The 26954-nt window shown below is 44.8% G+C and overlaps 1 protein-coding gene across 1 annotated transcript; it reads right to left on the reverse strand.

The window, feature by feature from the left end:
* Nucleotides 1-2335: 2335 nt before the first annotated feature.
* MEDAG (mesenteric estrogen dependent adipogenesis) lies at nucleotides 2336-26438 on the reverse strand. The gene is made up of 5 exons (XM_066258912.1): nucleotides 25498-26438; nucleotides 10161-10270; nucleotides 7011-7123; nucleotides 6311-6596; nucleotides 2336-3451 (listed from the first exon to the last, which is right to left on the reverse strand). Exons 1-5 carry the CDS (start codon nucleotides 25773-25775, stop codon nucleotides 3327-3329), a joined length of 912 nt encoding a protein of 303 aa, XP_066115009.1. The 5' UTR covers nucleotides 25776-26438; the 3' UTR covers nucleotides 2336-3326.
* Nucleotides 26439-26954: the final 516 nt, after the last annotated feature.

Raw genomic sequence — 26954 nt, forward strand, 5'->3', positions numbered from 1 at the left:
ATGGGGTGGAATTAGGTTGATATTTGGGGTGAGATAGATTAGGGTACAGGTTTCTGTCCAATTAGTAGGGAGACACCTATAGGTGTTATGCTGTTTTTCTACTTTAGCAGCAGTGGGGGTGGTCAGGATCATGGTGTGTGGACCTATCCACGTGAAAGTAAGTCCTTGGGTGATGTACTGCTGGAAGTGCCTCTTGGACAGTCTTTGAACAGTTTGCTGAGTAACCTGTAAATCCTGCGAGTACTTAGGGAAAAGGTGGTTACATTTCTACACTTTGCAGTTAGGGTTTAAGTCCCTGTGACCACTGCTTCTAGCTGGAATTAGCAGCAGGTCCCAGCCTACAATAGGCATGGGGCATTGATACAAGAGGAATAAAGGAGATATTACACATTAAATAAAGTAACAAAATCAGACTGTCAGTACCCACAGTAGAGATGTTCAAGGGATAAATAAAACTCAAATATTCAGGCAAGGCATAGTAGATGGCCCTTGTGTTCACAAGAAACGAGATCAGTTTATCTGCTACTTGGAAGAAATACCTTAGGCTCGTGAACGATATCCTTGGGCCTTCAGTGGCAATTCCCAGCATGCTGGTCAAGGTCAAGTCCCAGCTGGAGCAGGGCTAGAAGAGACTGAACCCTCCCTCCATGGAGCAAGGGAGCAGCTTACCTTCTTGTGTCCCTCTTTCCACAGCAATGATGTGTCCCTTGATGGGGCCGGGAAGTCTGGCAGGCTTCAGTTCAATAACCTTTCTTTCCACTCTGGAGCAGGGCCCTGATGGAATCCTCTGAAGCCCTTTAGGGCGCTGGAGCCTTTAAGAGCATATGCCAAAAGCTGGTATTTCCTGATTTCTTTTGGGCCTTATTTGCCTTTTCTTTTACTCCCTTGGCTATTATAGACCTTAGAAGCTATGCTCAGAAGATCTCAATGAGGGGCTTGACTAAGAGAGCAAAATTGGAAAAATCTACCTAACCCTACACACCAACCCTGAAACCTGCCCTCGTGAAACAAAAATCTGGAACGCTATGAATACACCCCTACTCCAACTACCCGGGGTGGGGGGAGGTTCACAAAAGATGCCCCAAATATGGATAACAGCAGGAAGTAGCTCCAGAAGATGGCTGGTCCAAGACAAACCTCCTTCCTGAACCCCATACCCTTTCCTCCCCCCCACCTTTTCCTTTTTATCATACCACAGAGTTGAGAAATGATAGATATATGAATTTACCAGAACTTCCAACTTCCCTTTTGTTGTCCCACCTGGCTGCCTGACCTCACCCTTACTTATTGGATAATCGCCCCTGAGGCAGAAGAGTTCCAGAAAGCTGATCAACCACCCAAGGAGAAGCATTCCAGAAAGCTGAAATCCTCAAACCGCAGAAGGGAACTACCAGAACTTCTATCTCAGTACCCCTTCAGGATCTCCCAAATCCTATAAAATTTGCCTCATAATTTGTAACTGGTGCCCTTCTCCCTGGAGAAGTGCCTGGCAGGGTTCCTTTCTTCCTTTCAATAAATCCTGTTACTATGATCTTTTCGAACTCCCATGGATTCCAACAATTAGCATGGTGTACATTTTTTTTATGGGCAGTTGATAAATGTTTGCTGAGTGAATACTAAATAAATGCATTTGGTTCACGGTTCACAAGCTCTTTTTAATGATAAAACTTCCAGACCTTTAGTTCATTCCTGGAGTGATTGATGGGTTTTCTTAACGCAGTTACTCTCAAGAAAATCTTCTTTGTCAATTTTTGGAATAGAATTTCTACTTTCTTTGGAAAGCATTTAATATTTGATATCAACCCAAAGTTTGTCCTGGCATAAAACTTATTTTACTGTTAATACATTTGGCACTAAGTTGAATAACCACTGTTCATTCTTTTTATTACTAAGAAGCATTCTCTTTTCTATAAGATCATACTAATATTTGTGTGGGGGGGGGTTCCAAATACTGAATAGCCCAGCTCTTCAAACGGCTCTGGAAAGTGGCTGTAAGAACCACAATTTTCCTTGTGATTAGGAAGATACAAGGAAAATATACAAGGCACAGTGGAAAGATCACACACACACACACACACACACACACACAACCTGGTCACAAATTTAATCAATTCTATGTTGATTGGTAAGAAAGTTTTAATTGCACAAAGATAGTACATAACATTTCAAATATAAAAGGGCAATAGGCAGTGTTATCAAAGCACAGAGACCTTTTTTTTTAAGGATAAAAAAATTATACTCAGGATCCTTAAGTCTTCCTCATTATAAGCATACAAAGTGATCCATTCATGCAGGTTTTATATATAGACAGGATTTTTTTTCTTTTTGAATTCCATTGTAGCAATGAGGTGAGAAATACACTGATGTAACAACATATTGCGGTAATACTACAGCTTTCTCCTATTTTGATTTAGTGTTAGGATTGCTAAAAGCTTATATGAAATACCCAACTGGTAGAGGGGGAATAAATGGCGATGGAAGGAGACTTGACTTGGGGTGGTAAACACACAATACAAGATACAGATGATGTGCTGTAGAATTGTACACCTGAAACCTCTGTAACTTTATTAACCAATGTCATCCCAATAAATTCAATTAAAAAGTATTTTTTAAATACCCAATTAACATAATGTGCTTTCAGTAGAGGATACTGCTGCATGCATTATCTCCCCTGTCACTGTCTGGTTGCACGTCCCCTGGTCTCTATCTACACAGACCACTTTGTTATGAAGAAGGCCAAAGGGACTCAAATTTTAGGCAGCGGGTGGCAGGGTTGCCATCCTGTCAGCCTGGCCATTCTGCCTGCAAACCTCACCTGGAATGGTGCTTCTAGAGGCGGGATGAGAAACACACCTGCCTTTCAGTGAAAGACATCACAGACTTTTTGCCAAGCTAGGTTTGCAGAGAACAGCCACAACTAAACTAAGCCCATATTGGCTGAGCTCAGGTCCAGACAGGGGTGTCTCGAGCCAAGCAGAAGGCCAAACCCTGATTTGTAGAGCATCACGGTCAACGCCCAGGTCGGACTGGTCCTGCAAAGGCTGCTGGGGGAACTCCCAGGGTGCCAAGGTCCTACACAAAGCACTCGGTGCAGCAGGACCCTGCCACTACCTCTGTCTCTTTGGAGAAGTGTTCAAAAGAGAAGATACCCCAGCCATGGGGCCTGAAGACAGCTGCCTGGGGCCTGCCAGGGCAGCACCATGAACCAGAGAGGAGTGCTCAGAGGAGCAGGATGGACCAGCAGGTGGAAGGCCTGCCTCCCATGTCTCCCACCTCTCCTCAGCCTTCAGCCAGTCTGCCATGGAGATGGGGCAGGTTCATTCCAATCAGAAAACTTGGTTAGGTGTCTCTTCTGATTCCAGAGCACTTGGAAATGGTAACTCTTCCAAAAGAGGCTCTGTCAGAGATGATCTGGGTGAGAGACTGCAGTGAAAAACTTCATCTATTGAACCTGAAAGAAATAAACTAGCATTACTACCTCCCCTGAAGAACAGAGGCAAGGCCACAGTGCCATGAGAACTCACACAGCAATGAACCTTTTCAGTAACTGAGACAGAGTCCTAGCTTCCTCAGAAATACTCCAAAGCTCACTAGAGATGGGGTATAATTTGTTTACCAGTAGGATGTGGCTTGTCATTTGCTTTTCATGGGCTGAAGTGGATTAGTAGTGAGATGTATGAATCCTTTCTCACTTGATGACAAAAGGCCCACATCTGGGGCTGCCTCGGCCAAAACCCAGGTCTTCAGCGGAGGTGGAGCTGGGCTGATGATACACCCAGGTAGGGCTAGTGGAGGCTTAGCTGAGCACACTCGCCAGGGCCACTTGTGCATCACGGTTGTGCCCTCTGCCATGCAAAATGACTGCTCAGGTCACCTTGAAGAATCCTTCCCCACTGCTCTGGAGTAAAAATGACCCTGGAGCTGGCTCAGAGAAAATCTTAAGGAAGCCTTGCCCAACTTCACATGCATCTGGTGTCCCCAAGATGGCAATGGACACCCTGCACAGCCTACAAGACAGAGAGTGAGTGATGGTAAAACAGTAAGATCCGGCCAGGCTGCTGTAGTCCGTGGGTGAGGCTGGAGGGGTGTCACAGGAGGAATCAGGTATCTCAGACCGCCACTATAAGGCAAGCTCATCTTCCCCTCTCCATGGTTGCAGTGGAGCAGAGCACAGAGGCATCTTTGTAAGGAACACCCGGACAGAGAGAGCTAAAGCAACATGGAGAAAGGGGGGACAGGGAGAGTGGAAGAGAGGGACAAAAGGGAAGAGGGAAGGAAGAAGATGAGGAAGGAGGGAGGGAGAGACAGGGAGAAAGAGAGACAGATGGACTACTAGAGTAGCTAGAATAGCTAGAGTAAGCATTTTGTTATAAACATCGGAAGAAAGCAACTGTCATTAAATACAATTAATGAAGACTGTATTTTACATTTGAACTTTTTTTTTTTTTTTACAGGGACAGAGAGAGAGTCAGAGAGAGGGATAGATAGGGACAGACAGACAGGAATGGAGAGAGACGAGAAGCATCAATCATCAGTTTTTCGTTGCGACACCTTAGTTATTCATTGATTGCTTTCTCATATGTGCCTTGACCACGGGCCTATAGCAGACAGAGTAACCCCTTGCTTGAGCCAGCGACCTTGAGTTCAAGCTGGTGAGCTTTTGCTCACGCCAGATGAGCCCGCACTCAAGCTGGCGACCTCGGGGTCTCGAACCTGGGTCCCCCGCATCCTAGTCCAACACTCTCTCCACTGCGCCACCGCCTGGTCAGGCCACATTTGATCTTTTTGAAAACTCTTGGTTCATAGACTGATGTTTTTTATTTGTTTGGTTTTGTTTGTTAGAATTAGCAGCAAATTTTTTGGTTCAAGGAAGTTGCTTTCCAGTCCCACTAGCGCAGGACAGAAAGAACAGGCTCAGAGAAGATGTCACTGGTGTCACCTGCTCAGCCACACCAGTCTGAAAAGTCTCCTCAATTCCTAGGGAGGAGGCACTGATACCAAAGTCCAGAATGCAGCACAGAGAATAGGTTGTTTGTCCAGCGAAGCATTCTCAAGTTATTCTGTGGTCTTACAAACTCTGGAGAGCCCTTCCAATTTTGTATTGCTGTAAACTTGACAGCTATCAACCCTGTAGGCCAGTGGTAGTCAACCTGGTCCCTACCGCCCACTAGTGGGCATTCCAGCTTTCATGGTGGGTGGTAGCAGAGCAACCAAAGTATAAATAAAAAGATAGATTTAACCATAGTAAATTGTTTTATAAAGATTTATTCTGCCAAACTTAGCAAAAATCCAACATAAAGTACTTGGTAAGTAATTATTATTATATGCTTTTTTTCTTTTTTTTTCTTTTTTTTTTTTTTTTTTGCATTTTTTTGAAGCTGGAAACGGGGAGAGACAGTCAGACAGACTCCCACATGCGCCTGACCGGGATCCACCCGGCACGCCCACCAAGGGGCGACGCTCTGCCCACCAGGGAGCGATGCTCTGCCCATCCGGGGCATCGCTATGTTACGACCAGAGCCACTCTAGCACCTGAGGCAGAGGCCACAGAGCCATCCCCAGCGCCCGGGCCATCCTTGCTCCAATGGAGCCTTGGCTGCGGGAGGGGAAGAGAGAGACAGAGAGGAAGGAGAGGGGTAGGGGTGGAGAAACAGATGGATGCCTCTCCTGTGTGCCCCGGCCAGGAATCAAACCCAGGACTTCTGCACGCCAGGCCAACGCTCTACCACTGAGCCAACTGGCCAGGGCCTTTATTATATGCTTTAACTTGCTGTAACTCTGCTTTATAAATTTTATAAAGTAAAGTTACTTCCCTACTTTATACATCACCATTACTGTGGAACCAGTGGGCAGTTAGAAAATTTTACTACTAACAGAGATACAAAAGTGGGCAGTAGGTATAAAAAGGCTGACTACGCCTGCTGTAGACATTTCCTCCAGCTGAGACTTCTGTTCACATCCTGCTGCCAAGAATATCTACATCAAGAAAGCATCATTCTTTCATAACATTTAAATAAATGTTAATAGCATTCAAAGGAGCATCAATATGTATTTAAAATAATATATTTAAAAATTATTTTCTGGGTATGCTGCACAATGTTGCTTTGATGTTAGGAAACTTTAAGGAACCTAAAAGGAAAAGTCACTGTATTTCTTTTTGGTGGTAAACAGGTCTCACTTCTTACTTTTGAACAATGTGATATATTGTATCTCCCCTTTAGCAAGAGGCTTCACCTTCTCCATTCACTGACTCTCCTTTCCCATTATACTACTCTACCCTTCTTTTTCATTACAAGAATTTTTAACCTACCTCTGGAAGTTACACTGAATTTTCGGTCAGAGAAACTGCCTCTTCGGATTAATGGTTCACTCATTTTTTCCAGAAATAATTTAATTGTCTCCTTCTTTTCTGGACTTGTACTCGACAAATTCAGAACTTTTCCATTCACCTTTACAGTGGAATTGCTGAGCCCAAACCAATAGAAGAAATCAAATAGTGCGTCGGCTTTGAATTCATAGGCAAAGCTCAAATTTTCTCCATTAACCAGCTCAGTTCCCAGAGGGAAAAAATTCTTTACTGCCTCTTGAAAATCAAACTGAAAGAAAAACATTTGATAAATTTCATGCATCTAATCATTATGTTATTTGATTATATCCTATATAAGACATATAATATATCCTAGAATTTTGTTACTATAGAATTGTATTATAGAAATAACAACTACTCAAATGTCAAAACATCACACCCCTTATTTGCTTTGTTTTTCAAAACAGACCTATGTGTTAGATCATGTTATATCTACAGACCTTGAAGTGTTGATCAAGTTGACATTTATTATTACCCCATTTCTAATAAGTTGTGAGAAACTTCACTCATGAAAAAGCAACAAAAAACATCTATGTCTGGATGCAGCCAAGTTATAGTTGAGCTCTAGGAACAGCCCTACGTGAATTGCTTGAGCCCCTCTCTGTGTGGTCATAGTCCTGGATTCAGATAGGCCAGCACTCACCTGAAGCCGGTAGCTTTCTCCAATCACTGAGGAAATGACCATGTCCATCCCTTGCTCTATCTGTCTTCTTATTTTGGGGTGCCTTGTGTTCACGAGGAAGGCATATGTTCTTTCTAGAAATTTGGAAGCAGAATTCAAAAAGAAGTGTGCATGTGTGACATAAACAAACTTCTGAGTGTCGGACAAAGCAGTGATTCCCACCTTACTTGCTGATTTTATTCAATTTTAGCCTCCCTCACCACAAAACCTCACCAGATTTCTAGAAACATTTCTGAGAGCTTTGCAAATATGAAGGAAGCAGAACCTCCAAGACTGCACTTTGTCACTTTTGTCTGGGAAATCAAAAATCTGGATGAGCCATCATTATCAGAGGTGGGGACTGAGCTCCAGGTGTGTGTGCAGCGCAGGAGACGTGGGATGGTTTCATGCCACCACCTTGCTGGATATTTGGACACCAGCTTGGCTGTCACCAACATGTCCTCATGTGCAAAGGAAAAAATCAGCCAAGTCTAGGAAAGGAGGCTGCCTTCTGCCCCCACCCCCAGTTTCTCTCAGCCAGGGAGATGGCTTTCATTCTGCCAAGGGCTGGTCTAGAGTGCTAAGGATCAAGACAATCTGAGACGGACTCTCCTCCGTGCCCAACAATCCCCGGTGGGAAGGGAAGTCCCTCCCACTGCTTAAGTTACACCATGTGTGTGCCCTGCACAGTGGGTTGTTGTTTGTCTTGGTTTGGTTTTGGGGGTATTCTCTTATATCCAGTTCTGACCACTCCTAAATCATCTAAGTGAAGGGAAGGTTGTTCGCTCTTTCAAAAATTTGAAATATTATTAACCAACCACCCCTTAACTTTTCAGCCCCCAGTAACTCCTTAATTGCTCAAGCACTGCTTCTAGAGAGACACATATATAACAAATCATTGGCCTCTGCTAAACAGCACGAACCAGCATAGGTAACTGTGAGAACGCAACATTCTGCCTTTGCTTGAGCGCCAAACCTGTGGTTCACCAGCAACACGCGTCAACCCTTGAGGAACACATTTTGAACTAACCTTTGCACTGGCCAAATTCATCTTAATTTTCCTACCCCTGTCTTTCTCCCAAATTACTTTTTTGGGACTTTCAGTAGAAACTACTCTATGTTCTCTTTGAGATGAGACAGAACAAAACAAGTAAACAAACAAGCTATTTTATACTTTGAATTAACTTTTACACAAACCAAACCTGGCCCTTGAGGCTCACACTCAGGGCCAGCCTGCTCCATGGCTGGCTATACAACTCTGAAAGATGACATTCACATTCGCAGACCTTGCTATGTGTGTATTTATTATGCCAATCTTCTGGAAAGAGTCAGTAAATTGTCTTGAGTTAATGGTGGCTTTTTCTAATTTGTACAATAGTACAGTTCAGGGTAGCAGCAGGGCTGGACATTGTGTTACCTTAATCACAATTTTCATAATTTAAACATAACCATCTTGATTAAGCTTTTGTATCATAGAATCTTTCTTCATTTCATGGCTTCCCTCACAATGAACCAGCACTGGGTTTCTGTACCTCCTTTCACAATAGTTACACCACTGTGTGCCTTTTGTAGCCTGACACCTACTTTCCTGAACTGATGTTAAAATGTTAAAATAGAGGCCCTGGCTGGTTGGCTCAATGGTAGAGCATCGGCCTGGCATTCAGGAGTCCCGGATTCTATTCCTAGCCAGGGCACACAGGAGAAGCGCTCATCTGCTTCTCTACTTCTCCCCCTCTCCTTCCTCTCTGTCTCTCTCTTCCCCTCCCGCAGCCAAGGCTCCATTGGAGCAAAGTTGGCCCGGGCGCTGAGGATGGCTCTATGGCCTCTGCCTCAGGTGCTAGAATGGCTCTGGTTGCAACAGAGCAATGCCCCAGATGGGCAGAGCATCACCCCCTGGTGGGCATGCTGGGTGGATCTCGGTCGGGCGCATGCGGGAATCTGTCTGACTGCTTCCCATTTACAACTTCAGGAAAATACAAAAAAAAAAAAGTTAAAATAGAGAGGCTCTTTATTCTTACTTAAGATTCCTCCTGAGAGGCAGACCAGGAATTATATCCCTAGAGAATCCTCTGGATTCCTGACTATTACCGAGCTAAGTAAGTTCAGGGGCTCAAATGCTTTAATGAGCATTGCAGTTACTGTGTGCTGATCCCAGCCCCTCCTGCCTAGGGCATCCAGATTTTGAATTACAAAGTGAGCAGAAAATGTGAATAATTCTGATTGAAATGAGCAGAGAATCGGCTCCAGAAATCTGGATGAGACTGAATGTTTAAGACTGAAAATTCTTTGGAATTTATAGACTTTTTCTTATCACCTTGCACTCACTTTAAAGAATGTTATGTATAAGTAAGTTTCAGAAATTCTATTTCTATCATTATGTCTATGATTTCCCCCACATGTCCCTCTGAGCAGCAGGAAGAAGGGAAAATTGAAATATTTTCATATTGGAATTTGAGTTAATATAGCTATTAGTAGTCAATCTGATTCCTTGGAAGAAACCAGAAAGAGACATTTCTAAAATTGAAATTCAAATATCATAGCATGAGACATTAAAGCATCTACAGGTACTTATTTTCTTTATCTTAGTTTTCTCATCTATAAAATGGGGAGAGTATATGTACCTCACAGGTAGGATGACCATGCATCCTAGTTTGCCTGAGTTAGTCCCAGCAGAATTATTAACAGTGCCAAATTTCATGTTCAAAAAGGTTCCCATTTGAGTAAGCTCTGCGGGGCTGTTGTGCCAAGTGACACTTGATAGAGCAGACCTGGAATACCTAAGTGTCTCACATGTCGTAGACAGTATCACATGCTGCCATCATTTCCCTCACTCCAGGCACTTTTACAACCCCTGCAAGCTGAAACCCCTGCAGAATGTCAAATCACTTCCTGCCTTGACAGGAAGTATGAAATAAAATTCAAAGACAGATGGCTACTGTCTCAGACTTATGTAGAGATTTGTTCTGCAGGCTTATGCTGTTCTTCAGATGGCCTGACAACAGGCTTCTCGCTCCAGCCTTGTCACAAGCCGACATCCACCCCTCTATCTCCATACCGAAGTTCTATGTCATTAGCATGCCAAAGTCCACAGCCCAGCAAGGCAGAACCAAATCAAAATATTTAGATACTGACCTTTTGAGGCATCTTTTCTGGTCTGTACACTGACAAAGAACAACATTGGTTTGCTCAGTATAGTTTCTCTATAGTCTTTATAATCGCAGTAGTTGGTCAGCTCCACATATCTATGAGAAAAGCAGAGATAATTGCAAATGTAATATACCTGCCCAGCTAAGGAAGGAAGGAATGGCTGGATAGCTGCCTGCCACATCCATAGTCCCTTTGAGAGAAGTCCCCTAAAATGTGTTCTTGAGGAGGCAACCATATTTTGTATCGTATAAATAAAGCTCCCTCTTTCTCTTGGTCAACTGTGATCAACATACAATTCAAAGATGGCTGTGGTCCACCTGACCAGACGGTGGCATAGTGGATAGAGCGTCGGACTGGAATGCAGAGGACCCAGGTTCGAGACCCTGAGGTCGCCAGCTTGGGCTCCAGCTCATCTGGTTTGAGCAAAGCTCACCAGCTTGGACCCAAGGTCACTGGCTTGAGCAAGGGGTTACTCAGTCTGTTGTCGCCCCACGGTCAAGGCACATATGAGAAAGCAATCAATGAACAACTAAGGTGTCGCAAGGAAAAACTAATGATTGCTGCTTCTCATCTCTCTCCATTCCTGTCTGCCTGTCCCTATCTATCCCTCTCTCTGACTCTCTCTCTGTCTCTGTAAAAAAAAAAAAAAAAAAAAGAAAAAAGATGGCTGTGGTCCTTGGGGTGGCCTGACACCAATGCTTGACTCTCAGATGGTGACTGGACTGTCTGTCTTTGGAACTGTAAGAGTTCATTTGAAGCTATCAGAGCTCTCTATCTGCACTGAGAACAAATTACACTCAGTAAGTGGAATTAGTTGGGTCTTCCCCAGTACAGTCATCCCGTTTTATTAAAAGGTTGACAATTTTCTTTTCTTTCTTCCCTCTTCCCTTCTCTAATCCCAAAACCAATCCAGTCCCTTCCATAGATTACACATAACCAAATACTCATATGAACTAATTCATATCTGCCTGACCCTGAGCTTGTGCAATTAAAAAATACACACACACACACAAACTGATGTTGGACTTCCCTTGGGCTCTGTGATTTTAACTTCTGTGGGTTTCACTCACCATTCCAGCCTGAGAAGAGCTTTTACATCGTGACTCTATCTTCTGGTAAGTCAGCTTTCTCTCCCTACTCTACAAATTTTCCAAGCTGTCTTTCTAGATCTCTACTCGCACTGCTGACAAAAGGCAGGTACAAAGTGTAAATTAGCTTCCTTCAAGATGACTAATTTTCTTTTTTTTTTTTCTTTTTTTTTTATAATTTTATTTTTTTAATGGGGTGACATCAATAAATCAGGATACATATATTCAAAGATAACAAGTCCAGGTTATCTTGTCGTTCAATTATGTTGCATACCCACCACCCAAAGTCAGATTGTCCTCTGTCACCTTCTATCTTGTTTTCTTTGTGCCCCTCCCCACCCCCTATCCCTCTCCCATTCCCCCCTCCCCCCCGTAACCACCACACTCTTATCAATGTCTCTTAGTTTCACTATTATGTCCCACCTACGTATGGAATAATACAGTTCCTGTTTTTTTCTGATTTACTTATTTCGCTTCGTATCATGTTATCAAGATCCCACCATTTTGCTGTAAATGTTCCGATGTCATCATTTCTTATGGCTGAGTAGTATTCCATAGTGTATATGTGCCACATCTTCTTTATCCAGTCATCTATTGATGGGCTTTTTGGTTGTTTCCATGTCCTTGCCACTGTGAACAATGCTGCAATAAACATGGGGCTGCATGTGTCTTTACGTATCAATGTTTCTGAGTTTTGGGGATATATACCCAGTAGAGGGATTGCTGGGTCATAAGGTAGTTCTATTTTCAGTTTTTTGAGGAACCACCATACTTTCTTCCATAATGGTTGTACTACTTTACATTCCCACCAACAGTGGATGAGTGTTCCTTTTTCTCCACAGCCTCTCCAACATTTGCTATTACCTGACTTGCTAATAACAGCTAATCGAACAGGTGTGAGGTGGTATCTCATTGCCGTTTTGATTTGCATTTCTCTAATAGCTAAAGAAGATGAGCATCTTTTCATATATCTGTTGGCCATTTGTATTTCTTCCTGGGAGAAGTGTCTATTCATATCCTCTTCCCATTTTTTTATTGGATTGTTTGTTTGTTTGTTGTTGAGTTTTATGAGTTCTTTGTATATTTTGGATATTAGGCCCTTATCTGAGCTGTTGTTTGAAAATATCATTTCCCATTTAGTTGGCTTTCTGTTTATTTTGTTATCAGTTTCTCTTGCTGAGCAAAAACTTCTTAGTCTGATGTAGTCCCATTCATTAATTTTTGCCTTCACTTCTCTTGCCATTGGAGTCAAATTCATAAAATGCTCTTTAAAACCCAGGTCCATGAGTTGAGTACCTATGTCTTCTTCTATGTACTTTATTGTTTCAGGTCTTATGTTTAGATCTTTGATCCATTTTGAGTTAATTTTTGTACAGGGGGAGAGACTGTAGTCCAGTTTCATTCTTTTGCATGTGGCTTTCCAGTTTTCCCAGCACCATTTATTGAAGAGGCTTTCTTTTCTCCATTGTGTGTTGTTGGCCCCTTTATCAAAAATTATTTGACTATATATATGTGGTTTTATTTCTGGACTTTCTATTCTGTTCCATTGGTCTGAGTGTCTATTTTTCTGCCAATACCATGCTGTTTTGATTGTCGTGGCCCTATAATATAGTTTGAAGTCAGGTATTGTTCTGCCCCCAGCTTCATTCTTTTTCTTTAGGATTGCTTTGGCTATTCGGGGTTTTTTATAGTTCCATATAAATCTGATGATTTTTTGCTCTATTTCTTTAAAAAATGTCATTGGAAGTTTGATGGGAATTGTATTAAATTTGTATATTGCTTTGGGTAATATAGCCATCTTGATTATATTTATTCTTCCTAGCCAAGAACAAGGTATATTCTTCCATCTCATTATATCTTTTTCGATTTCCCTTAACAATGGTTTATAGTTTTCATTATATAAGTCCTTTACATTCTTTGTTATGTTTATTCCTAAGTATTTTTTTGTTGTTGTTGCAATCGTGAAGGGGATTATTCTTTTGAGTTCCTTCTCAGTTGTTTCATTGTTGGCATATAGAAAGGCTATTGACTTCTGTATGTTAATTTTGTATCCTGAGACCTTACTGTATTGGCTTATTGTTTCTAGTAGTCTTTTTGTGGATTCTTTGGGGTTTTCGATGTATAGGATCATATCATCTGCAAAAAGTGATACCTTTACTTCTTCTTTTCCGATATGGATGCCTTTTATTTCTTTGTCTTGTCTGATTGCTCTGGCTAGAACCTCTAGTACCACATTAAATAAGAGTGGAGAGAGTGGACAACCCTGTCTTGTTCCTGATTTAAGGGGGGAAGCCTTCAGTTTAGTGCCATTTAATATGATGTTAGCTGATGGTTTATCATATATGGCCTTTATCATGTTGAGATATTTTCCTTCTATACCCATTTTGTTGAGAGTCTTAAACATAAAATTGTGTTGTATTTTATCGAAAGCCTTTTCTGCGTCTATTGATAAGATCATGTGGTTTTTGTTCTTTGTTTTGTTGATATGGTGTATTACATTAACTGTTTTATGTATGTTGAACCATCCTTGAGATTCTGGGATGAATCCCACTTGATCATGATGTATTATTTTTTTAATATGTTGTTGTATTCGATTTGCTAGTATTTTGTTTAGTATTTTAGCATCTGTATTCATTAGAGATATTGGTCTGTAGTTTTCTTTTTTTGTGCCATCCTTGCCTGGTTTTGGTATGAGGGTTATGTTGGCCTCATAAAATGTGTTTGGAAGTATTGCTTCTTCTTCAATTTTTTGGAAGACTTTGAGTAGAATAGGAACCAAGTCTTCTTTGAATGTTTGATAAAATTCGCTGGTATAGCCGTCAGGGCCTGGACTTTTATTTTTGGGGAGGTTTTTAATGGTTTTTTCTATTTCTTCTCTACTGATAGGTCTGTTTAGGCTTTCTGCTTCTTCTTGACTCAGTCTAGGAAGGTTGTATTGTTCTAGGAATTTATCCATTTCTTCTAGGTTGTTGAATTTAGTGGCATAAAGTTTTTCATAGTATTCTACAATAATTCTTTGTATATCTACGGTGTCCGTGGTGATTTCTCCTCTTTCATTTTGGATTTTATTTATATGAGTTCTTTCTCTTTTTTCCTTGGTAAGTCTTGCCAAGGGTTTGTCAATTTTGTTGATTTTTTCAAAGAACCAGCTCCTTGTTCTATTAATTTTTTCTATAGTTTTTCTGTTCTCTAATTCATTTATTTCTGCTCTGATTTTTATTATCTCCTTTCTTCGGCTGGTTTTGGGTTGTCTTTGTTCTTCTTTTTCTAGTTCCTTAAGGTGGGAAGTTAAGTGGTTCACTTGGGCTCTCTCTTGTTTGTTCATATATGCCTGAAGCGATATGAACTTCCCTCTTATCACTGCTTTTGCTGCATCCCATAGATTCTGATATGTCGTATTGTCATTTTCATTAGTCTGTATATATCTTTTGATCTCTGCACTTATTTCTTCTTTGACCCATTCATTTTTTAAAAGTATGTTGTTTAGTTTCCACATTTTTGTGGAATTTTTTTCCTCTTTTTTGCAGTTGAATTCTAGTTTCAAGGCTTTATGATCAGAAAATATGCTTGGTACAACTTCAATTTTTCTGAATTTGCTGATGTTGTTTTTGTGGCCCAACATATGGTCAATTCTTGAGAATGATCCATGTACACTGGAGAAGAATGTATACTCAGTCACTTTGGGATGAAATGTCCTGTAGATGTCTATCATATCCAGGTGCTCTAGTGTTTTGTTTAAGGCCACTATGTCTTTGTTGATTCTCTGTTTGGATGACCGATCTAGAGCCGTCAGCAGTGTATTGAGGTCTCCAAGTATGATTGTATTTTTGTCAGTTTTTGTTTTAAGATCAATAAGTAGCTGTCTTATATATTTTGGTGCTCCTTGGTTTGGTGCATATATATTAAGAATTGTTATGTCTTCTTGATTCAGTGTCCCCTTAGCCATTATGAAATGGCCATTTTTGTCTCTGAGTACTTTTCCTGTCTTGTAGTCAGCATTATCCGATATGAGTATTGCTACACCTGCTTTTTTTTGGGTGTTATTTGCTTGGAATATTGTTTTCCAGCCTTTCACTTTGAATTTGTTTTTATCCTTGTTACTTAGATGAGTTTCCTGTAGGCAGCATACAGTTGGATTTTCTTTTTTAAAGGATGACTAATTTTCTAACCAAACCCAAGCGCTGGTTCCATGGCGATGTAGCCAGTCTGACTGGCACCCAGTCCAGTAGGCTGAGGATGCACTGCCACAGTCTCTCTTCACTGCAGAGTTGGTCCCACCGGCACCCCAGCTGTGGAGACCTGTGCCGAGCAAACGGCCAACCAAGTAACAGCGTGGGCTGCCTTTGCTACACTGCAGCACGTCTGCTTCTGACACCTGGTTAAAAGCACAGACAGCTCCAGCGTGCCTCTCTGGCTTATTGTCCTTCGGTGTATGACATGAAAATCACAGCCCTGGGGAGCTCCCGGCAGCAGGGTGCTGTGGCCCAAGTTCTTGTGGCCTCCCTCCCCTCGCAACATCACACAACCCACCTAGGCCAGTGGACAAACCCCCAACCCAGGCCTGGGTAATGAGCACACAGGACAACACCCACCCCCGAGTCAGAAAAGCACAGCTTCTGCTTGTCTGTCACCCAGCTTGGTTTCTTAGAACTATATGTCGCTATCTTTTCTCTGCGCTTGTCAGTCCTGATTTTGAGAGCTTTTAAAACCTGATCCCTGACAGAGCCTCTAAAATGCTCCCTGCCTTCTGATTCACCACACTTTTAATGCAGCCTCCGCTTTCCCAACCTATGGGCACCGGTGGTGGTCAGGTGGCTGGGAAGAACATGGGAAGGAAAGGGGGTGCCGGTGTGATGTTCAGGGGTGTTGGTGAGGAGGGCAGGTGTTGGGGAGAAGAGGGTGGGAGTGGAGAAGAGTGGGGGATGAACTGGGTCTGACAGTGCAGGCCGAGGGTTTTGTGTGGCCCTTTCTCGGGGCGGGGGTGGCAGAGCAGGGTTCAGGGAGAATGGGTTAAGGTGGGGCACCTGAGGGGAGGGGCACGTGTGGTCCACATCAGCAGAGAAAGGACTTTCCTGTTCTTCTTTGTCACAGCCAGCCAACTGCTAATAGGTGCTGGAGAAAGGAGGCAAAGAAGGAGAAGGGGCCATCATTGCTAGATCCACTCTCTCATTCACTTAATGACATACCCTGAGTACCTAAGATGGGCTGGATGCCAGGGAGGCGATCACGTGGGCTTTATCACATCTGAGGAGCTCAGGGCACAAGCAGCGGAAATGGGGAGAGGGCACCTGGAGCGCTCCGCCCCCTCTGCCATCAGGCAGGCAAGGGTGGCCTGGGTGGAAGAGAGGTGGGGCCTGTGGCTGCAGAAGAGGCGAGGGGGGAGGCAGAGGGAGAAAAAGGGAAGAAAACTCTTTAGCAATAGAACAAGAGAAAGACTGAGTGGATTACACATCAGAAAGTCAGATACGTGACTTTAGAGCAGGAGTCAGGTGCCACCTGTGAGCCAGCCAAGGTTGATTCTGCAGTCTCCCCGATTTACCACGGAGTTAATTTGCAGTCACTCCTGCACTATCTCCTTCAGAGCGACTCTTCTGCTCTCAGCATCTATGGTCTGATTGTCATTCTCCAGGGCTGCCAGAAAATCTGTAGTTTTGATTGCTATTCTGATGACATATATGACAATACATGTCTCTGCCTATACAATCTACTGACATTGTATTATCAGTAAGAAAATACAAAAATTTCAACTGAGAAATGATTACTAAGTGTGAAAATAACCCTTCCATTCCAGAATCCTGTGGAAGGCTCTTCAGAACGCTCCGGGTCACAGCACCGTGTCTCGGCATGCTCAGAGAAGCGGGCAGTGGGGCCCGTGGATAGCCCCAGGCTGACTTCAATGGGTCACTACCTCTGAGTCATCCTATGTTTTTAGAGTCTGAATTTAATATGATCCTTTGAATAATAAAATTATGCTCAACATAATTTAATCTTTCTCTGGTGATTCAGAGGTACTTTTAGAATCTTCACAGGCCTGTAAATGTCACAGCAGAGCGTGTCAGTTTCCCTTTACCGCAGACATGCAGGAATGCAGCTAACCTGAGAGTTGCGATAATGGGACTCACAGACAGAGATGGTGGTGAATCCCTCCTTACTGAACTGGTCACAAATAAGAATATCTCCTCAGGTCATCTATTCCCAGCCTCCTGGTCAAACACCAATTGTTAAACACTGCTGAATTCCAGTGAAATAAAGAAATATGAACATTCCTTTGGAAGTCACTGTTACAAAATCTGGATAGGTGAGTCACCAAAATACAAAAAGATTGAAGACAGAGTTGCTAAGTCTCACAAATATTTAAATATCTGACATCCAATCAATTTGTTTTATTTTAGGAGGGGCCTTACTAGACTGTATTAGGTACTAGTTATTTCATCTTTAATCGTGCACATTTTTGAATTGCTAATAATGCTTTTGTGTACTGGGTACTTATTATATTTGCTGTCATTATCACTAGGGAGGAAAAGCAAACAGCTTAATGTGGTTTCTTTAAACTCTCAGTTATTTGTCGCTTTTACCCTAACCCCAGAATACTTCTAGGCTGAAGCTTTTTACACGTGGCTCCAATCCAAAGACTGAGAAGCAGAACACTGTGATGGAGAGCATAGAAATTCAAAATGAAAAGATCTAATTCATGCCTTAATTGACAGATTGTATGAACTCAGCCCCACAGCCACAACCCACTGTGACCTTGAGTGAGTTACTTAACTCTTCTGTACCTGGGCCCCAATCTGTAAAGGGATACAACAGTATTAAGATAATGTCCAACGATTCAATGCAGTGCAAGTAGTGTTGGCATGTACTTGAGCTCATAGTAGATGCTCACAGACATGATTAGTAGCTGTAATCCTGGCCATGGGGTGAACAAAGCTTTATAACAGGGGTCCCCAAACTACGGCCCGCGGGCCACATGGGGCCCCCTGAGGCCATTTATCCAGCCCCCGCCGCACTTCCGGAAGGGGCACCTCTTTCATTGGTGGTCATTGAGAGGAGCATAGTTCCCATTGAAATACTGGTCAGTTTGTTGATTTAAATTTACTTGTTCTTTATTTTAAATATTGTATTTGTTCCCATTTTGATATTTTTACTTTAAAATAAGATATGTGCAGTGTGCATAGGGATTTGTTCATAGTTTTGTTTTTTGTTTTTTGGGTTTTTTTTGTATTTTTCTGGGGAGAGACAGTCAGACAGATTCCTGCATGCGCCCGACCGAGATCCACCCGGCACGCCCACCAGGGGCGAAGCTCTGCCCACCAGGGGGCGATGCTCTGCCCCTCTGGGGCGTAGCTCTGCTGCGACCAGAGCCACTCTAGCGCCTGGGGCAGAGGCCAAGGAGCCATCCCCAGCACCCGGGCTATCTTTGCTCCAATGGAGCCTCGGCTGCGGGAGGGGAAGAGAGAGACAGAGAGGAAGGAGGGGGTGGGGGTGGAGAAGCAAATGGGCGCTTCTCCTATGTGCCCTGGCCAGGAATCGAACCCGGGTCCCCCGCACACCAGGCCAACGCTCTACCGATGAGCCAACCGGCCAGGGCTCATAGTTTTTTTTATAGTCGGGCCCTCCAATGATCTGAGGGACAGTGAACTGGCCCCCTGTGTAAAAAGTTTGGGGACCCCTGCTCTATAAGCTTCTGACACTCACCTAGGGCTGGTTCATTGAGTTAACAGGAAAGGAGGACAGTGTAAGCCTCTGAAAAATAAGTTAGCAAGACCTTCTGCTCCCTTGCTCCAACTTCTATCCTCATATTTTCCATTTGGAAGGCTAAAGAGAATAGCTCAAATAAGGCAATATCCGAAAGGCAGGGCAAGGAAAGAACCCTGTTTGTTCGCTTCTAAGACACCCCCTTTTTCTGGATTCCCTGCAGGCTGCACAGCATCTGCAGCATGACCTGAAAAGCTGCTCCAGATTCCCCTTGGTGCTGACAATTTACTGCTCAAAGATGAATGGGAAGTCAAAGCTGTGGCTTCCATCTGAGGGTGTATGTTCGTTTTTAAAAATATGAGGAGAGAAGCAGGGAAAAGGAGAAACACATGTTGGAATAGTCCTTGTATAGTAAACCCAGAAATTGCTTGAGAATTTATAATCCTTTGCCTGCAGGGACCTTCTGCCCTTGGGAGCATGCAGGATGGCCTTCTCGTGTTTCTAGTGTTAATGTGATAGCTTTATACAGAGCCTCACCTAAGTCCTCAAGCTGTTCCGTCTCTTTTACTTTTTCCCAGGTTTCTTCTGTCCCTACCCTAGTGAAATTAAGCAAAAAAAATTAGATTCATCACTACATTGCCTGTGCGATGAATCCGGAATACACATGGTCGTGCATTCATTCATTCATTTGTTCATCAATTACTGATGCCCAGTGCAGTGAAACAACGTGATAGTGCATAGAATGACTCATTCATTTATTCATGCCGTAAATATTTGCTAAGCACCAACGACATGCTGGGCACCGGGGACACAGATAAGAAAGGAAATAGTTTTTTGCTTTCAAGAAGCATATACAGGGGCTCTTTGTGTTACAACAGTCTTTACATACAACATTTCGAGTATACTATGCTCATTCTCATAAAAACTTTAAAACATTGAGATGTGAGTGTTTTGGCTTACACAGTTAAGAGTCATACTTGCGGACTATGTGGGTGAACCTGTTTGGTCGCGCATGGCAGAAGAATACTCAATTCTGCGTACAGTACAGTGTATTTATGTTCTTTCCCTTTTTCTGTGGCTTACTTGTGTTTTTATGTTCTAGATTATGATTTTACAACTGTGTTAGGATAGGTAAGTGACTTAGGGTAGGATGTATTTCAACTTGTACCAAAATTAGGGTTATGTCACTGTTGTAGGAATAGAACTGTGTTGTAATGCAAGGACCCATTGTAGTCCACTGAAGAGATGGATAAGAAGATGCACCATTTCGATATGAAATGACGACTGTCTAAGACCTTGTTGCTTAAAGTGTGGTCCTTGGACTAGCAGTACTGGCATCATATGGGAGCTTGTGAAACTGCAGATTCCTAGGCCCTTCTTTAGGTTTATTCAATTGGAATGTATGTTCCCACCATCCCCAAGATACCAGCATGTTTACTTAAAGTTGGGAAACACTGGTAAGACATGGTCCCACCCACTCAGAGGCTTACAAACTAGTTAATCATTCAAACACACAAATGCTGGAGGAATGCAGCTCTCTGCACTCAGTGTCCACTCTTCCCTGGGGTATGCCCCAGTTACTTAAATAAGAAGAAGCAAAGTGAGAGGGTCCTGGGACTGAGCTGAGACAGACTGGGTGCTAGAAGAGTGGGTTTTCTGTCAGGCCCAACATCCCAGCGGTGGGCGGGCAAAGCAGGAGATGGGGACCCCAGTAAATGACGGCTTAGCCAAGCCCTAGGGACAATGTCCAGGCCTCCAGGTAGGCATGTGGCAAGGCCCAGGAAAGTTGAAAGCAAGAAGTAGATCAGAGTGTGTCTGAAAATCCAGAGCAAGGCTCCTGAGGAAGAAAGGCAGGAGAGAAGGCAGCAGAGACCTGTGGCTTTTCAATCATCAGATCTGAATTTGAGCTCTGTGTCCGTGACTTTGAACCTGGCCAAGATCCATTTCCTCACCTGTTGAATCTAGCCAATAAAAGGTACCCCATAGGCCCTGGCTGGTTGGCTCAGTGGTAGAGCATCAGCCTGACGTGTGAATGTCCCAGGTTCAATTCCCAGTCAGGGCACACAGGAGAAGTGACCATCTGCTTCTCTACCCTTCTCTCTCTTCTTTCTTTCTCTTCCTTCCTTCCTTCCTTCCTTCCTTCCTTCCTTCCTTCCTTCCTTCTTTCTCTCTCTCTTCTCTTCCCATGGCCATAGCTTAATTGGTTCAAGCAAGTTGGCCCCAGGCACTGAGGCCTCAGGTGCTAAAAGTGGCTCAGTAAGCAATGCCCCAGACGGGCAGCATGGCCTAGTAGGGGGCTCGCTGGGTGGATCCCGGTGGGGGCACATATGGGAGTCTGTCTTTCTGCCTCCCCTCCTCTCACTTAATTAAAAAAGAAAAGAAAAAAGGTACCCCATGAAGTGGCTAAAGTAATGTGATTAAATAATGTGTGTGAAGCACTTGGCTTTGGGGCTGCTTAATAACAATAATATAAAAGCTAACGTTTGTCAAGTAATCAGTATGTGACAATAATTATTTTAAGGACTCTTAAATTTTCATTCTGAACAGCAACTCCATGAGTGTGATGAATTATCATTCACATTTTGCAGCTGAGGAAACTGAGTCACAGAGATGAAGCAGCTTTTCCAAGTCACTAAGCCAGTGAGAATAGAACTCAGATTCTAGCCAAGACCTTCTGGTCCTGGCCCTCCTGCCAGTCCACACTTACTGGAGAATGACTCTCACAAAAATCACAGCTCAACACAGAATGGCAATTACTTCATCAGTATCACTCTGTGTCCCAGGGAGAGGTTGTTAAACAGGGCAGGTCACCAAATCCAAGACTAAGACATAGGGACCGAGGCTGAAAACCAGTTAAGAGGGCAGGACAGGAAGCTGCTGAGTGCAGCAGCGGCAAGAGTGACCACGCTACCCACTGTATGTGCAGCTATCATTGCTTCCACACCGCCTGGCCTCAGGCAAGGTCACTTCTGAGGCAGGCCTGAGCAGGCAGACAGAGCCCAAGCACTTCCCACTGTGTGGTGCTGGTGAGGCTCCCCAGTAAAAATCTAACTATGAGCCAGCCCTGCCTCCATGTCCTCAGTTTACCTCCACGAGTCTCCTACTCCAACCCCATGCACTCTGTGCCCCTGGTGCTGTTCTCCAGGTGAGTGTGACTGTCACTCACCTAACAGTTGGTTGGACCCAGACAGGACCAGGTCACCTTTCTGCTTGTTGTGGCTTCTTTACAGCACTGGACTTACTTTTGCTTTTAGGCTGATTATACAAGATGAATACTGGCTGATGTGATTTCAATTATTTTTATTTATTTATTTATTTTGTAGATTCAGGAAACCTGAGAGATCCTCGGCTGTCTACAGCAGGGCAGAATGATTTCAGACTGGGGCAGTTTGCTGAACACCTGGGTTCATGGAGAAGGCTGCACAGGCTCCTTAGCACCACACTCCCTGGCATCCTAGTTCAGTGCGGTACTTGACCTCGCCCAATTCTAATTGCTCATCTGCAAAAAGGGGACACAACAGTGCCAACTTCATAAACTTCTGTGAACTAAGACCTGTGAAACACTCGGCACCACTCCTGGTGCTCAAGCAAACATTAGTGGCCACTGTTTTTACTGACAGGCTTATTTTTGTTACCCAGGCAGCCTCTTTCATACTAGAGAAGACAGAAAAGCAGGGATTACAGCTCCTCTTTGCCCAGGGCTGGCCACCACTCCTCACAGAGGCTGCATTACAGGAAAAAGGTGTGTGTGTGACAGCCAGTGCTGATTTGCCCGCCATCCCAAGCACGTTTTGTTTGCAACACCAATGGAAATCCAGAGTTTGAAGGAAAAAATTAATAGTAAGACCTCGCCATAAATTCGACGAAGTCAGAAAAAAAAAGCAAGCTCTCAGGAGCTTTAAAGCCCTGGGGGCCACCAGGAGACCTTCCCAGCACCCTAGCTTTCCTTAGGTTTATTTAGCAGGTATGTATGTGGGAAAATGCTCAAGTATAGACAACAAATTGGACTAAGTTGAGGGAGTAACTCATAGGAGTATTGGCAGCAGTAGCTATGAACATTTCAGGTTCCTTGGGATAGGACCCCATGGAAGCCACAGTGCAGACTTCTGAGGCCCTGAAAAGAAATCTTGCTTACACTGTGGGCTTCTCTCACACAAAAATATTTGGCAATGAAAAAAATAATAATTAGCAGAGCAAGGATTCTTAACCTGGATCCAACTACCTTGTAAAGTACCCAATGGTCAGCAACACTAGATGCACCTCTACATTTCTGGGGAGAAGGTGTACATATTATTGACTCCCCAAAGCAATACAGTTCAAAATGATTAAGAATCACCACTTAACTTTCCTGCCCAACCCCCCGGCCCCCAGCCACCTTCTCGCACAGAATGTGGTGGCTGCAAAGATCAAAAAGTTGCTAGAGTCTGTCAGCTCTAGGCCTCATCGTGCTGTGAAAAGTGGAACGTAAGTGCCAGGGTTGGGCCAACTCCCAAGATGACAAATAAGGCAGAGAAGCTGGTCATTACTGCCAACAACTGCCCAACCTTAGGAAATCTGAAGCAGAGTACTACTCCATATTGGCCAAAACTAGTGTCCAGCACTACTCTGGAAATAATATTGAACTTGGCATAACCTGCTACAAACCCTGGAGCACCCACACTGCTGGTATTGACCCAGGTGATTGTGTGCTCGTTAGCAGTCTGCCAGAACAGACTGGTAAAAAGCAAATCATGCAGAATGTTTCTTTAGTAAAACTGGCCAAAGCCTATTGAAGGAAGGAGAGAAGGAAGAAAGAAAGGGGGAGAGGAAGGAAAGGAGAGAGGGAGGGAATAAATCACTGCTTTGGAGCAATATTTTGAGAGGGGAAGTAGTATGCTAGTCTCAAGGTCAAAGACAACTGGGTAAATTTGGCAGAGCTGAGGAGCAGAAACTTTGGAAATCTAAGTTCTGACTATACATTCACCTCCCGATCCACGAGGGCAAACCTCTCACTGGTGCCTACAACTCAGCCTTCCCTCTCTATTTGGCAGGTTCTCCATTCCTACCCGCTTCCCTGCCAGTCATCCTTCCGGACCTTGTACCCAGTTACACAAGGCCTACCTCCCTGCCATAAGAAGGCCTACTTTCTTCCCCCTGAGAAGAAGACAGATGGCTCCTTCCATCACCCAAATTCTTCTCAGGAGTTCCATGCTCTTTCCCATGGTACAAAAACCCTCACACAACTGCTTAGAAAACTAGAACGCTGTATTTGTTGATTGTTTGCACCCTAGTCTGTGTTGCCTTGTCATTATTTATTCTGGATTCTACACTGCCAGGGTTCCACTGCTGTTTAATTTTCTTTTACGTAGGAGGTGTTCGAAGCAGGGGAAGCTGGCTCTATCAAAAGCTTTAATTAATTCTGGGCATTTTTATTTTTCAGACTCCGTTCTCAAACACAATGGTTAACTTCTTTATGAATCTTTGCAAAATAGATTTCTAATTCAGTTCCTCCCAGGCCCCTGTTCATGAGTTGGAATTTTCAATTCACTAAAAAAGGGAGATATTCTTGTCAGGGAGTGGCTTTTCAGGCATTCAAAGACCTCATTTTCTTTGTGTGGAAAAGCAAGGTTTTCCCAGCAGCCTGAAGAAGGCATTTTAAATGTCATTTTGTTTGCGTGCCCCCTTTGGTTCCATCTCACCCAGAGGGCAGCAAGTGCTGCTGTCTTTCCCAGTAGCAGAGGCTTTGTCATCGCTGGCGGGCTACTCATCTCTGAATCTAGCTCTAGACTGCCCACTTCCTGGCAGTCAGTTTACCGCACAAATGTAAGACACAAGGCCCGGGGCTGGACTTCATGGAGCTTTATTTTCTTCTCATCTAGAGTTTGTGTATTTATTAATTTATCTGAAACACTAAGGGAGGCCAAAGATGAGACACTTGGAATTTGTTTATTATTATTAAAGAGAGAGAGAGAGAAGGAGAGAGGAAGGGAGAGAGAGACAAACATCCATCTGTTCCTGTGCGGTCCCTGAAGGAGGGAGATGAACAGGCAACCTTTGCGTATCAGGACCATGCTCTACCAACCTAGCTATCCAGCCAGGGCCACTTTGAACTTTTTTACACTCTTCTCCATTGGGTCTCCTCACTGGATAAGGTTCGTGGTGCACAAAATTGAGCTCCCCCAACCCCCGTCCCCCACTCTAGAGCCAGGAAGCGAGTCTCTGTAAACAACTCCGAAGGGTGTGCCCCCACTTTGAGCTCATCTTGACCCAGTTAAGGAGTCAGAATAGGAAAATCACCCGCCAGTGACGCGCTCCCCACGCTGCTCTCCCCCGTGCCCACCCCGGAGCCTTCCCTGGGCGGCTTCAAGAGCAGCTGCATATGTCAAGGCCAAGGGCAGAAAAGCGGAGGCCTGGGGTGGGGGGGGTAAGCTTGCGGTCTCGGTGACGTCAGCAGTGAGAACACTCTTAGACGCGCGGCACCAAGGAGGCCAGGCCAGTGGGGGCTCCCGGGAACTGGAGGACGGGGGGGGAGGGGGGGGCAGGTAGGAGGCGGCACCCACCTCTTTATGTAGCGGCCGAGGCGGCAGAGCTGCCCGTCCAGGCGCACGAGGCCATCGCCAAAGATGTTGAAACCGCCGTGTGCGTCCGCTTGCTCCTCGAGCCCGGGCACCGTGAGCTGGTCGCCGCGCAGCTGGAGGGCGCCGGGTAGCAGGCGCAGCAGCTGGGCCACCCGCAGCACGGCCAGCTCGCAGTCGCACGTCCACAGGCTGCGCAGCTCCCCCGACGAGATGGAGGTCAGGCTCGGCCTGCCCGGGGGTGCACACGCCGCCGCTGCCATCCTGCCTCCCGGAGGTGCCCCGTCCGCCGCTCCGGTGCCGCCCGCCCGCCCGCGAGGAGCGCTGCAGCCCGGAGCGGAGAAGGAGGCCGGCGCCGCTCGGCCCTTTTATCGCCGTCGGTGCCGCCCCTCCCGGCCGGGGCACGACCCCGGGCCTCCGAGCCCAGTGCGCAGCACTCAGAGCCTGGCGCGCTCCGCCTTGCCGCGCCGGCCCGCCCGCGGCCAGCGGTTACTCATCCTGCCCCCACCCCTGGTCCAGCTCCGCACCAGGGGCTGGGCGGACACCCGCGGGGGGTGGGGAGGAGGGCCCTGGGGTCGGGTCCAACTCCTGGTGGGTGGGGAGGGCACTAGCACCAATCCAGGCCCAAGATCCCTCACTTGGGCGTACGTATTGGTGGGGCGCGCCCCCAGCCCGCTGTCCGCACCTGCGGCTTCAGGGCCGTCGGAAAACAGCCAGACCCCTGATTCCAGCTCTGCCGCCCGCCTCAGCTCGACCAGCTGCTGACCGCTGCCTCCCGGCCTGTTTTCCGCTTTTCCCGTGCCAGATTGTAGCCTGCGTTTTCCCTCCTCTCACGCTTTCCTTTCCTCGTACTGGTTCCTTCCCTTTACTCGGACACATTCCACGGGTCCTCACGTCACTTTTCCACGAAGCCTTTCTGTACCCCTTGTAGGTTCCCTCCCATCGCTTCTCCTGGCCTCTCCTGCGCAGCGTGCCTGCCCAGGAGTGGGGATGCAGGGGAGCAGCAGCGCTCCCTCCTGCTGCCTCTGCAAGCCCTCAACAAGTTCATTTTTCAGTCTAGAGCAGCGATTTTCAACCGGCCTGACGGAAGAATGTTTAAAACATGCAATACCTGACTATTTAGTCAGGGGCACTGACCTCTTTTCCCTTAAGGTTGTCAAACGTTTTAAAAAATTACAAGAGCCAACGCAACAATAGCCATCTGGAGTGCGTGAATCAAAATTACACCTATTTTTTTTTTTGTCAGATCAGCCAAAAATATATTTTTCTGTGTGCTGCGGAATTTTATTAACTAGCTTATTTGTGTGGTGAGATGGAAAACGTTGAAAGTCGCTGCTCTATAAATACACACTCTGCAGACAATGGGTTGGTCTCCTGTCTGTAAAGGACTGTTTTGTTTAATTTGACCAAACAGCTATTTCTGAAACATCTACTAGGAGCCA

The sequence above is a fragment of the Saccopteryx bilineata genome, chromosome 2 (genome assembly GCF_036850765.1).
Source record: "Saccopteryx bilineata isolate mSacBil1 chromosome 2, mSacBil1_pri_phased_curated, whole genome shotgun sequence".
Lineage (NCBI taxonomy): Eukaryota > Metazoa > Chordata > Mammalia > Chiroptera > Emballonuridae > Saccopteryx > Saccopteryx bilineata.